At 44.0% G+C, this 13,292-nt stretch overlaps 1 protein-coding gene across 3 annotated transcripts in view; it reads right to left on the reverse strand.

Moving 5' to 3' along the window:
• Nucleotides 1-1,446: 1,446 nt before the first annotated feature.
• LOC139396562 (TRAF3-interacting protein 1-like) overlaps nucleotides 1,447-13,292 on the reverse strand; it is a 37,031-nt gene continuing 25,185 nt past the window's right edge. For 2 of the 3 annotated variants that reach the window (XM_071143529.1, XM_071143528.1), the window contains 2 exons: nucleotides 3,966-4,189; nucleotides 1,447-3,592 (listed from right to left, as the gene is read on the reverse strand). In XM_071143529.1, the coding sequence (XP_070999630.1) occupies nucleotides 3,427-3,592; nucleotides 3,966-4,189 (390 nt within the window). In that variant the 3' untranslated portion in view covers nucleotides 1,447-3,426. The remainder of the gene's footprint in view (nucleotides 3,593-3,965; nucleotides 4,190-13,292) is intronic. The other variant, XR_011630790.1, reaches the window with a different exon arrangement.

The following is a 13,292-nucleotide window of genomic DNA, read 5'->3' on the forward strand; positions in this document are numbered from 1 at the left end:
GGTTTTGGATGAGTTGGACCGCAGAGTGAAGGAAAAGCAGCCAACAAGAGCTCAACATATGTGGGAACTCCTTCAAGAATGTTGGAAAAACATTCCAGGTGAAGCTGGTTGAGAGAATGCCAAGAGTGTGCAAATCTCTCATCAAGGCAAAGGGTGGCTATTTGAAGAATCTCAAATATATTATAACACTTTTTTGGTTACTACATGATTCCATAGGTGTTATTTCATAAGTGTGATGTCTTCACTATTATTCTACAATGTAGAAAATGGTTTAACATTTTTTTTTTTTTTAAACCTTGAATGAGTATGACCGGTAGTGTATATATACACTGCTCAAAAAAATAAAGGGAACACTTAAACGACACAATGTAACTCCAAGTAAATCACACTTCTGTGAAATCAAACTGTCCACTTAGGAAGCAACACTGATTGACAATAAATGTCACATGCGGTTGTGCAAATGGGATAGACAACAGGTGGAAATTATAGGCAATTAGCAAGACACCCCCAATAAAGAAGTGGTTGTGCAGGTGGTGACCACAGACCACTTCTCAGTTCCTATGCTTCCTGGCTGATGTTTTGGTCACTTTTGAATGCTGGCGGTGCTTTCAGTCTCGTGGTAGCATGAGACGGAGTCTAGAACCCACACAAGTGGCTCAGGTAGTGCAGCTCATCCAGGATGGCACATCAATGCGAGCTGTGGCAAGAAGGTTTGCTGTGTCTGTCAGCGTAGTGTCCAGAGCATGGAGGCGCTACCAGGAGACAAGCCAGTACATCAGGAGACGTGGAGGAGGCCGTAGGAGGGCAACAACCCAGCAGCAGGACCGCTACCTCCGCCTTTGTGCAAGGAGGAGCAGGAGGAGCACTGCCAGAACCCTGCAAAATGACCGTCAACAGACCACAAATGTGCATATGTCTGCTCAAACGGTCAGAAACAGACTCCATGAGGGTGGTATGAGGGCCCGCCGTCCACAGGTGAGGGTTGTGCTTACAGCCCAACACGAGTGCAGGACGTTTGGCATTTGCCAGAGAACACCAGGATTGGCAAATTCGCCACTAGCGCCCTGTGCTCTTCACAGATGAAAGCAGGTTCACACTGAGCACGTGACAGAGTCTGGAGACGCCGTGGAGAACGTTCTGCTGCCTGCAACATCCTCCAGCATGACCGGTTTGGCGGTGGGTCAGTCATGGTGTGGGGTGGCATTTCTTTGGGGGGCCGCACAGCCCTCCATGTGCTCGCCAGCGGTAGCCTGACTGCCATTAGGTACCGAGATGAGATCCTCAGACCCCTTGTGAGACCATATGCTGGTGCGGTTGGCCCTGGGTTCGTCCTAATGCATGACAATGCTAGACCTCATGTGGCTGGAGTGTGTCAGCAGTTCCTGCAAGAGGAAGGCATTGATGCTATGGACTGGCCCACCCATTCCCCAGACTTGAATCCAATTGAGCACATCTGGGACATCATGTCTCGCTCCATCCACCAACGCCACGTTGCACCACAGACTGTCCAGGAGTTGGCGGATGCTTTAGTCCAGGTCTGGGAGGAGATCCCTCAGTAGACCATCCGCCACCTCATCAGGAGCATGCCCAGGCGTTGTAGGGAGGTCATACAGGCACGTGGAGGCCACACACACTACTGAGCCTCATTTTGACTTGTTTTAAGGACATTACATCAAAGTTGGATCAGCCTGTAGTGTGGTTTTCCACTTTAATTTTGAGTGTCACTCCAAATCCAGACCTCCATGGGTTGATAAATTAGATTTCCATTGATAATTTGTGTGTGATTTTGTTGTCAGCACATTCAACTATGTAAAGAAAAAAGTATTTAATAAGAATATTTCATTCATTCAGATCTAGGATGTGTTATTTTAGTGTTCCCTTTAGTTTTTTGAGCAGTGTATATTTATTTATTTTTTATCTATGAAAGTGTCATGTTACTTTGAACTCCAACGCTACTCTTTCAATGAGTGGACACAGTTCTATACTAACCCAATTTCTCAAAGCACAGTGGTGCTCGACTAGCCTGATACCAGGCCTGTTTTTGATGTCTTGCTGACCTTGGCCAGAACGCACAAACAGATCTGGGACAAGCATAGTGGTTGACAGAAGGAAGAGTCAAAGGACTGCCATGTCTTCTGCTCGTGGCTTACCTAGCTCCTCAGCAAACCTCAGATCTATCGCTTTGTACAGGCTTTGAAGAAGCTTCAGGTAAACAGAATTGTTAATAGACAGACATGTTAAAAAATTACAGATGTCTGTATCAAATGTATATCAAGTAGATGTGGAGGGTATTGGCTTAGTCCATGTGCCCTTTGCTTGAAGCTGTAAAATAACTCCCTTGTCAAGCCTTAATTCCCACAACGCATATACATTGTAATGTCAAAAAACACGAAACTATACGGACCAAAAATATAAACGCAACATGTAACAATTTCAAAGATTTTACTAAGTTACAGTTCATATAAGGAAATCAGTCAATTGAAAGAAATTCATTATCCCCTAATCAATGGATTTCACATGACTGGGCAGGGTTGCAGCCATGGGTGGGACTGAGGGGGCATAGACCCACCCACCGGGGAGCCAGGCCCAGCGAATCAGAATGATTCTTCCCCATAAAAAGGCTTTAATACAGACAGTAATACTTCTCAGCAACCCTCCCACCCCTCCTCAGACAATCCCGCAGGTGAAGAAGCCAGATGTGCAGGTCCTGGGCTGGCGTGGTTACACGTGTTCTGCAGTTGTGAGACTGGTTGGAAGAACTGTCAAATGTTAGAGGCAGATTATGGTAGAGAAATGTACATTAAATTCTCTGGCAACAGCTCTGGTGGACATTCCTGCAGTCAGCATGGCAATTGCACACTCCCTTAAAAGTAGAGACATTTGTGGCATTGTGTTGGTGACAACCCTGCACATTTTAAAGTGGCTTTTTAATTGTCCACAGCACAAGGTGCACCTGTGTAATGATCATGCTGTTTAATCAGCTTCTTTATATGCCACACCTGTAAGGTGGATGGAGAAATGGAGCAGAAAATAAGAAATGCACACTAACAGGGATCTAAACAAATTTGTGCATAACATTTGAGAGAACCAAGCTATTAGTTCGTATGGATATTTTAATTTAATGAAACATGGGATTCAACACTATACATGTTGGGTTTATATTTTTGTTCAGTGTAGTAAAGGTGTGTCAATCACCTTAAAGTGGATGGAGCACTAGCAAAATAACATGCGTCTCTCTCCCTCCCTAGGGGGTTGAATTCGAACCCTCTCTCCCCTAACCAGTCAGTCAGTGTGTGCGTGTGTGTGTAAAAGTGCAGTTGAGGCCTCCATTTCGGACTTCACCAGACTAAGTAAGAACCAGGCTCACCCTGAACGCTCGGTCCTTTTTTAAGGGCGATAATCCTTTATTTGGACCTTGGCTCCCCCTCATATTCGCGAGGAGAAGTTGATGCTGGTTACCATCTTCTGGATCTTGTCCTCATTCTTCAGGATGTTGGACTTGACGGCGCAGATCTTGTCCTGCTGCTCCTTGATCAGCTGCTCAAGCTCGGCTAGCTCGGCCTTCAGAGGCTCCACCGCGCTGTCCGTCACTCTGGAAAAGATGTAAACAGCCCAAAATATAAATGTATGCCAAGTCGTGTGTGTGTGAGAATGTGTGTGTTGGTGGTCTTCCAGATCTGTTGCTGCATCAGGGCCTGTGTGTGCTCCTTGTTTTCCTACCTCCAGGCTTTAGTGCAGGGCTCTCCAACCCTGTTTCTGAAGAGCTACCCTCCTGTAGGTTTTCGCTCCAACCCCAGTTGTAACTAAACCGATTCAGCTTATCCACCAACTAATTATTAGATTCAGGTATCTAGATTAGGATTGGAGCAAAAACCTACAGGATGGTAGCTCTCCAGGAACAGGGTTGGAGTACCCTGCTTTAGTGTGTGTTTGTGTAAGATGTGTGTGTGTGTAGCCCTCCAAACCTCTGTTCATGCAGCAGGGCCTGCCCATGTTCCTTGTTCTCCCTCCTCCAGGTGTGCAGCTCGTTCTGCATGGCATCCATGTCTTCCTGGATGTAATCCATGATCTTGCCTAGGGGCAAGGCGCTGCGGCACACTGTCTGGATGGACGAGCGCAGCCGCTCAATCTCCCTAGACACCAGGTCCCGCTCCTTCTTCCTGGACACCTCCGACACCAGGCTCTGGGTCTGGATAAAAGGAGGGATGATGGATAGATGGAGGGATAGAGAGAAGGGGTGGATATATGGATGGAGTAGGAGAGAAGCCAAGAAAGATTGTTACAATATAGAAAAACTGGATTTTGGATGTTTGTGCTTTTCTAATGAATAATTTTCATGTTCATGCAAGTGACTGATTGAACAAATCCTCACAATCAGTATCTGCAATTTGGCAGTACACCCAGACCCTTGCTTTAAGAACAAAAGATCTCTCAGTTTCAAGGTCTCAACTTAGAGAAGAAGCCCTGTGAGGTATTGGTCTGTCACATGCATGAACCAGTATTGGTCGGTCAAATGCATGAAGCGAACGTGAATGATGAATTAATTGTGAATAATGAATAAAGCTAAATCATGCAAATATAACTTGTCTGCAGTATATAATATAACTAACAGGACTGCCCCGGTAGAGCTCCTGATGGACATGTGTACTTGGTGCATTGAGTTGGTTGGAAACTCTTCAGCGCGCTGCTAATAAATAATGATACATTTAATATTGACTTCGAGTGTCCCTGTGTAGAATTTTCACAACAATTTGGCATCAACGAACAGGATGATTGATTCTGCCTGCAGAGCTTTCCAGAGGGGGTCTGCGAGGATAACCGGTGGCGCATTTTATGAAGCGGGAGGGAAATTTCCATCTGACCAAAAGACCCGCTCAGACCAGACCCTTACTGTGAGTTGCCCTGGAGGAGACACATTCCCCGCGAGCAATTGAGGGACATGTCTTCTGATTTCAGTAAGTCAATTTAAATGAATTTGTAAAAAAAAAATGCTTTTATTATCCAAATTTCAATCTACTTAATAAGCAAATTTCTATCCTGTTATTATCCCAATTTCAATCAGCTTAACAGTTTCCACTCTCACACAACGTTCACATCTACATTGACTACACTCACACAATTCACATTCCCTTTGTGCTGTTACTTGGAGGAGGGTACCACTAGTCCTAAGTCAAGTAACAGCACGAAGTGAATGTGAATTGTGTGAGTGTAGTGAACGTGAAAGCTTTGTGAGAGTGGAAACTATTAAGATAATTGAAAATTGGGACAATAGCAGGATAGAAATGTTCCTATTAAGCAGATTTAAATTTGGATAATAAAAGCTTGAAATTTGGATATTAAGAAATATTAGTTAGGTGGTTGAAATTTGGATAATATGTACTGAGTGAATGTGTGAAAGTATGTGTGTTATTCTATATGCATGTTATTTTATTCTATATGCATAGACTATAGAGTCTATAGAAAACATAGCATTTATGACTATATAAACTATTGATACTATGGATGCTATAGGGACTGTGATGCTATAGGGACGGATAGACATTAGAGACTATGGCGACTGTAGAGACTATAGAGGAACCATGGCGGTGATACATATGACAGAAGAAGGTTAGAGCTAATCTTATAGAGAAGGGCAAGTAACGGTACCATGAAAAGCCCCGCTGACGTGTCTACATGGGCTGCAGCCACTACTGGTAGCATATGGTGTTATTATATATGTATGTGATACATTTGGTGCTGAGATGCACATGGGGTAATTAGGGAGATTACCGAGTGTGTTTGGAAATAGTACTAAGTGAATGTGGATGTGAGAGTTGTGGGAGTGTGGAAAGTGCGTGTTAAACGGATTGAAATTTGGATAATAAGATACATTATTACAATTAAGTACTGAGTGAATAAGAGCTGTCAGGAGACTGGCTCCGGTGTGAAAGAGGTCTGAATGGATAACCCAGCCAGTTCTGTGAGCTGAGTATTTTGATCTATAACGTTATCTACAGTTAATATAAACTCAGCAAAAAAAGAAACGTCCTCTCCCTGTCAACTACGTTTATTTTCAGCAAACAGATATATATCGACAGAATTAATCGAACAAAAGGACCATTTGTGATGTTTATGGGACATATTGGAGTGCCAACAAAAGAAGCTCGTCAAAGGTAAGGCATGAATTATATTTTTATTTCTGCGTTTTGTGTCGCGCCTGCAGGGTTGAAATAAGCATTCTCTCTTTGTTTACGGAGGTGCTATCCTAAGATAATAGCATTGTCTGCTTTCGCCGAAAAGCCTTTTTGAAATCTGACATGGCTGGATTCACAACAAGTGTAGCTTTAATTTGGTATCTTACATGTGTGATTTCATGATAGTTTGATTTTTATAGTGTTTTATTTGAATTTGGCGCTCTGCATTTTCCCTGGCTTTTGGCCAGGTGGGACGCTAGCGTCCCACATATCCCAGAGAGGTTAACGACCGTCCCACAGGTGCATGTTCAATAATTGTTTATGGTTCATTGAACAAGCATGGGAAACAGTGTTTAAACCCTTTACAATGAAGATCTGTGAAGTTATTTGGATTTGTACGAATTATCTGTGAAAGACAGGGTCCTGAAAAAAGTTTATATGTATAGGAAGTGGCGGCAAGCTAGTCTTCAGAGAAGGCTAGAGTGAGGGCAGGAGGCCCCACTGACAATTGTTGGCATTTATAAAGAGAAGTGTCTACATGGTCTGAAAACCACTGAAGATACATATGGTAAATACCGAAGAAGTGTCTCTGTGTGTCTGCTGCCATTACTAACAGCAGTGTTATTTTATATGTATAGTATGTTGCGGCAAAAGAACCGTTGAAGATACATATGGCATAGGATGTAACGATAGTCTACGTGGTCCGAGAACCACTGATAATCGCACAAGGTGTTACTGTAGGCATTTTGAGTCGTTGAAGATGCACATGAGTGGTGTGATGTCTGTAGGGATTCACGTTGATCTATAACATTATATAGGGAATCTGTGTATGTGAGAGATATGAAAGGAGAACGTACTATTCCCGAATATGCTGTTAAAGAGAACAACTAGTGTAAATATCTAAACACCTGAAAAGAATAGAACACTAGTCTAAAGGAGGAATTGGTGAAGTATACTGGGTTACTAGAGATTTGATAAAGTAACAATGGAGAAAAATAATAAACAACTTGCACACCCACACGTAGGAGTACGTAAGTGGTGCAAAACGTATTTTGAGAAATGTTCAGAGTGGTCCCTCTATGGATCATTTGATAAAGAAAAGGTTAAAGCATTGTAGGACTGTCTAAAGGGTCTGGGAAATAGAGTCTCAGACAAAGATTGGCGTATATCCACTTTTGGTAAAGGTACAGGACTTGACTTACCCCTAAACAATAAAACTATAAATAGAAACAATGAATGAATGTTGAACATGATTGTGTTAACTAAACTTAAGGCTACAATTTATTGATATCCCAAATTATGACGTTCTAAATCAAATTTGTGAGTAGGCAAAACGGAAACTGCCTATTTCCCTGTCTGTGCTGTCTCAGGTGCCAGACTTATTATGGGCAGAGTGCGCCATCTACAGGGGACTGATACAGTGCCAGCCCAGTAATTGCGAAAGTGATCCCAGAAAGAAACTAGTTGAGAGCTACCTCCAAAGTTTCTCTTCCCTTCTGAATTGGCCGATGTATTTTATAAATTCAGAGCATTACATGTTAATTTTAAAATAGACTTTTAATAAATTTCAGTACAAGGTCACACATATGTTGTGATGTGCTGCAAAGCAACTCTTCATAGCTTTTGGATGTCTGTAATAATGCTAAAATTCTCAACCAAATGTGCATGCACACACTCCTCAACTCTACCAGAGGCTACTTAAACCGAATCACATAAAAAGTATCAAATGTACAGAGCCAGTTGCAGGGCTGCATTTAGTGGTTTAGGATTTCAAGGCTAAAAATGTTAGGCAGGAATTATATAAACCTAGGCTGTGTATATAAATATCAAACGCGTGGCTGAATTATGCTGGCTAATGTGGGGGGACTGGCTGGTGAAGGCCTCTGTATGGTATGTGGCTAGGAAATCCTGCTCTGCCCCAGTCACCCCTCAGCCCCAGGATGGGAGGGGGGTGGAGGGCCTCCCCTTGGCACAGTGAGGGCCAGGGACGTTTACTCAGCTGGGTCTGCAGGCTGGTGTGTGTGGCACTGCAGGCGCGCACACACACACACACACACACACTAAATGGTACCCACCCACACTCCTGTGGAATTAAAACCCCTTGTTTATTTTAGTAACAGGCTGTGGCAGTGAAGTTATTTTACTACAGTATTCGGTAACAACTACTACAATTATGTCCCTTTCAAGTTCAACTCTTGGGCCAATGTGTCATTCTGGCCTCGAGATTGAAATACCTGCTTTCACGGGTCTGTAAAAAAAAATCACATTCCCGCTACATGACAGTGTAAACTAACCAATAACGTCCCCTTCAAAACAGACCAACCATCATAGACTCAGGTATTAGGCCAGATAGGTGGGCAAAACTTCACGTTAAGCGCCACTAATCCAACTTTCATTACGAGCTAGCTTCTTATCATTTCGCTTATAAAAACAAGCCAACTCAATAATTACAGCTTAGAAACACGCTAAACTACATAAAACTAAACTGCAAAAAATGTCAACTGTCTTCCTTTCCTTCAGGAAGCCATCAAAAATGTCTGACAAGCTGCCTCACCCCCCCCCCCTCCCTCCCTTCGCTCTGTGGTTTGCAAAGTGTGCGAGGAATGAAATGTCTAATCGTCGTCTGCAATGTGGGTGGCTTTCCCCTCAACCCCGTGAACACTGCGGCTACACAAACACGCCGCGGCTCAGTCAGTCCGCTGGCCACGGTGGAGCGCTGCGGAAGCTCCGACGGGCTCCGCGCTGTTTTCTGTCCTCTTGCACAGCCTCAACCCCTCAGAAAACCAGTAAAATATAAAGAAAACCCGTCCCTGGTCTGCAAGGTGCACTCTGTCCAGCGAGCATATATCAGCACTTTATAGTCAGGCTCTACAAGTCCAGCGCACTCCTACTTTCTTCTTTTTCACCCCGACCCAAGAACATGATTTGTTTTGAGTCCGGTGGCTGGAGGAGGGGTGAGGAGGGTGTGGGGGCAGGTTCTTCCATTAGCTCATGAAGTCAGTAACGGAAGTGCCGTTGGCCGTGGAGACCAGTGGAGGCTCCTCGGAGGAGGAAGGGGAGGACCATCCTACTCACTGAATTTTATAAACAAAATAGTGGAACATTTTAAAGTTGTCCTTTTTATATAAAACTATGTAAAATATATTTACGTCACCATTTAACCTTTATTTAACTAGGCAAGTCAGTTAAGAACAGAGTCTTATTTACAATGACGGCCTACACTGGCCAAACGACACTGGGCCAATTGTGCGCCGCCCTATGGGACTCCCAATCACAGCCAGTTGTGATATAGCCTGGAATCGAACCATGGTGTCTGTAGTGATGCCTCTAGCACTGAGATGCAGTGCCTTAGACCACTGCGCCACTCGGGAGCACAAATAACTGATTAAAACACACTGTTTTGCAATGAAGGTCTACAGTAGCCTCAACAGCACTCTGTAGGGTAGTACCATTGTGTAGCCGGAGGACAGATATTTTCCGGCCTCCCCTGGGTACATTGACTTCAGTACAAAACCAAGAGCCTCCTAGGTTCTCACCCCCTTCCATAGACCTACACAGTAACAACTTCCATGAATCTAGTACTAAATGCATAAACTACAGCTAGTTAACACTGCAGTGCATAACATGGTGAATAGTTGACTCAAAGAGAGAGAAAGACAATAGTTAGACAGTTTTGAACAAATTCATTTCTTTAAAAATTAAGTAGAAGCAGGACAGAGATATTTAGTTTTTAGTTTTTCCAGTTTCACTTACGCTAGCTAATTTAACCTACTCATCAACCTGACTCAAACAGAGAGGAATGATATTAATGTTAGCTAGCTGGCTAAGGCTATCCAACACTTCCAATTCAAGGTAAACTTTCAATTTTATAAATGTATTGCCAGCGGGGCCTTCCAGTGTAACTGCTAAACTGCTTTCTGTACACTACTGTGGGATTGTACACATGCATTGGATTGTGGGTTTACTAATGCGTTAGTTCTAGTAGCTATGTTGACTATGTTAACTATGGTGACAACAATGCAGGTTGTGTGTAGCGGTTATGGTATGACGTTTTGGCTTGGAGAGGTATTTTCACCTGATCACAGACAGCTGTTGTGTTGTGCACTGAAGTCCACAAGCGAAGGGACAACGTAATAGGAGGAAAGCACGTAGATGTAATGTTTGTGTATGGCTGTTATGAAAGTGACCTGTGTGTGCGGGTAATAAGGGGTTCATTCCACCAATTATGTTGCAAAACATTTTTTAACAGAAGCAAACAGCACGAAATGGGGATGGACTACCGTTTTGCAACGTTTTGGACTAATTATTACACCCTAGATCATCGAGAAGCAGGCGAGAGTGTTCAAGGCGGTATTGAACGGGTCACTGTCAGTCACCTTGATTACTCCAATTTGTCTCTCGCCCTGTGCACCTACGTTAAAAACGTTCATTTGTAGGCTAGGTTGTAGCAACCTCATGATGGGTATAGGGCAAATTTGAGTATCATGTAGTGGCCTAAACCTATCGATGTTACATTGAACTGGGTGAATGGAATATGAAAGTCATCCGATATGCTGTAATAAGGCCATGCTCACACACAAAAAAAAGAGGAAATCGTAAAACGGCACCGACCGCCACTGGTGGAGACCCGAGCCAATGATCCTTCCTGGGAGCAGGTGGCACCCAGAGACAGCTGAGTGTTGAACATCAATTCCCTTTCTAATCGATTTTTCATGGTTTTTCCTAGGAGCCCCTAATCAATCCATACAGGTCAGAGCGTGTCAGGGATATGTCATTAATTGCAATCTTGCTTTTCCTTGCAGGAGAAAGTTCCCTCTGGTTTCGCATTGTAAACGATGCGTTGCTGAGTATATCAATCCAAAATGTGCACTCGTGCCAGAATGTTTTACTATGTCTTGTGGAAACTCTAATGGGCATCTAGTCTCATCCCGGCGACTAAGAGCAGGATCTAAACTCCTCTACAGACCTGCTGGGCCTGGCTGGCAGGGCAGGCTGCTGCGCTGCAATGTGGAATTCACCCGAAATCTCTGATGCCTAATTTGCTTAAAGGAGGGAACACATGCAAAGCACATGATTTATGGAGCGGTAATAAGGAGCTGGTGAGAGGCGGTGGGAGAATAACTGTCAACAAAGTAAGGCTTTTGAAAAGAAGAATGGGTTGCCGGCGTGAAACCTGTTAAGAGACCTACCAACCTCTTGGGCGTCTTTAATTACATAATTCATTTACCCACCACTGGACCATTTCAGGGCAGAGTATTGGCTTCCAGACTGATGTAATAAGCCACTTCATCAACCTCCATTGTGGGTCAGCTGAAATGTCCGGCGACAAACATATAAACTGCACACCGCAACGGTGTAACAACGTTTCCGTGGTGAATGGCATGACACACTTAGGGTATATGACAAATTCAATTTCCAGTGTCGATCAGGTGAACGTACAGCATGTTTCCTCTAATTTTCGGATCATTACTACGGCCTCAAATAGTGTCAACTGGATTTCCTCGTCTCGTCTTGTTTCCTTCATCCCCACGTTATTAAATATTATTATTTTATTTTTTACATTTTAACAGATGAACAAGTCTTCTGGCTCTCTCTAGCTTCTGCGATAGATTTCAAAACATAGTCGTGTTCAGAACAGAGCAGGCAAAGGAAAGGAGACGAGGAGTTGATGACGTCACTTTAGACCCATCCACCTCCTGGCTACTGGCTCTAAGTTGGAGACAATGCAGGCTACCCAAGGGCCCTGAATTGTGTCCCCAGAGAGGGTTTCAGAGGTAGGCCAAGGAGCTAGGTATTACAGCATGATGATGATTAGTCCAGTGTTGTTGGGGGGGGGGGGGAGACATCATCCAAATGTCCAGCCAGATCATAATAATAGCTAGGAGTCAGTGAGGTGAAGAGTGAGGCTAAGGGCGAGAGGGGTTACAGGATGTTAGGATCAGTGTGTAGCCCCCTGAGGGGGTCACAGCTGAGCCCCATGCCCTGAACCAGGGGTACAGGGGGGAACCCCTACCTCTGAACAAGACTGGGGACAGGGAAAAGGGCTTGATTCAATTGTTTGACCAAGTGGGCTACACCACAAAGGTTGAAACTGCTAAGACCTCTAGCTTGTAAGGTTATGGGGTTTGACTCGATTGGTGTGATCGAAGCGACTTAAGAAAAATAGGACCTACTACGCCACGGTCTGCATTGGAGTCCAGTCTCAGAAAGGTATTTTTCAGAAACCTTTCCTCATTCCACTGGAATCTCAAATTGCAGCTCTTGCAAGGACAATATGGCTAATGGAATGCTGCAGGGTCATTTCATTTACGTTTCCACAAAAAAAGGTGAATGTTTACGAAGACACGGGCCTGGTGGGTATTGGACTATTTATTTTCCTGCCGATTCTGTCGCAAGTATTCTGGCACTCCTCCTCCGTGACTCTAACTCAACCATCCATGTGTGCCACGGGGTTTATTTATACATTGTAAACTTTCATCAAGGCTAATTTGATGGGGTAAGAAAAGGGAGAGACAGTCCGAAAACATTGTGTGAAAACGCAGCTGCTACGAGGGCCCGATTCTGTCTAAATAAAAAGTATCTTAGAATAATATACAAGTGTTCTGAAAGGTCATGTGGAAGGTCGTACCTATAAACAGAGAAGAATTTGCTCTATGGTGCACTTTTTGTGTGGCGGGATACGGCAAAACGTTTGATAAAGCATTTAAGAAAGAATCACGTCCTGCTGTAATTCCAGACCTCACACCGGGGGATGGGGGAAGCTCAATGTTTACATGTTTTAACCCTCCATGTTCCTCCGTGATTACAAGAGAGCAATGTCTCTATTACACTGACCGTCAACCCTTTCATGTCAGGAAGGAAGCCATTATAGTCCTTCCTACAGCGGACGAGGCAAGGCCAGTAACGAGGGGGGTAGCACATAGCGTGGCTTGTACAAGTACACCTACCTTCCATTCAGACTGTAGAATGCCCCAGCAATACGCCCCCCCCCCCCCCCCCCCCAATTAGATGCCCTATAATAACGGGCCTGGAATCCCAAAGCTCATTAAGTCAATTACGATAACCCTGTGGGCTGTGCTCAAGTTGAACCGGAAACTTATTTGGAAACCAAAGGGAAAT

This window comes from Oncorhynchus clarkii, chromosome 3 (assembly GCF_045791955.1).
Source record: "Oncorhynchus clarkii lewisi isolate Uvic-CL-2024 chromosome 3, UVic_Ocla_1.0, whole genome shotgun sequence".
Taxonomy (NCBI): Eukaryota; Metazoa; Chordata; class Actinopteri; order Salmoniformes; family Salmonidae; genus Oncorhynchus; species Oncorhynchus clarkii.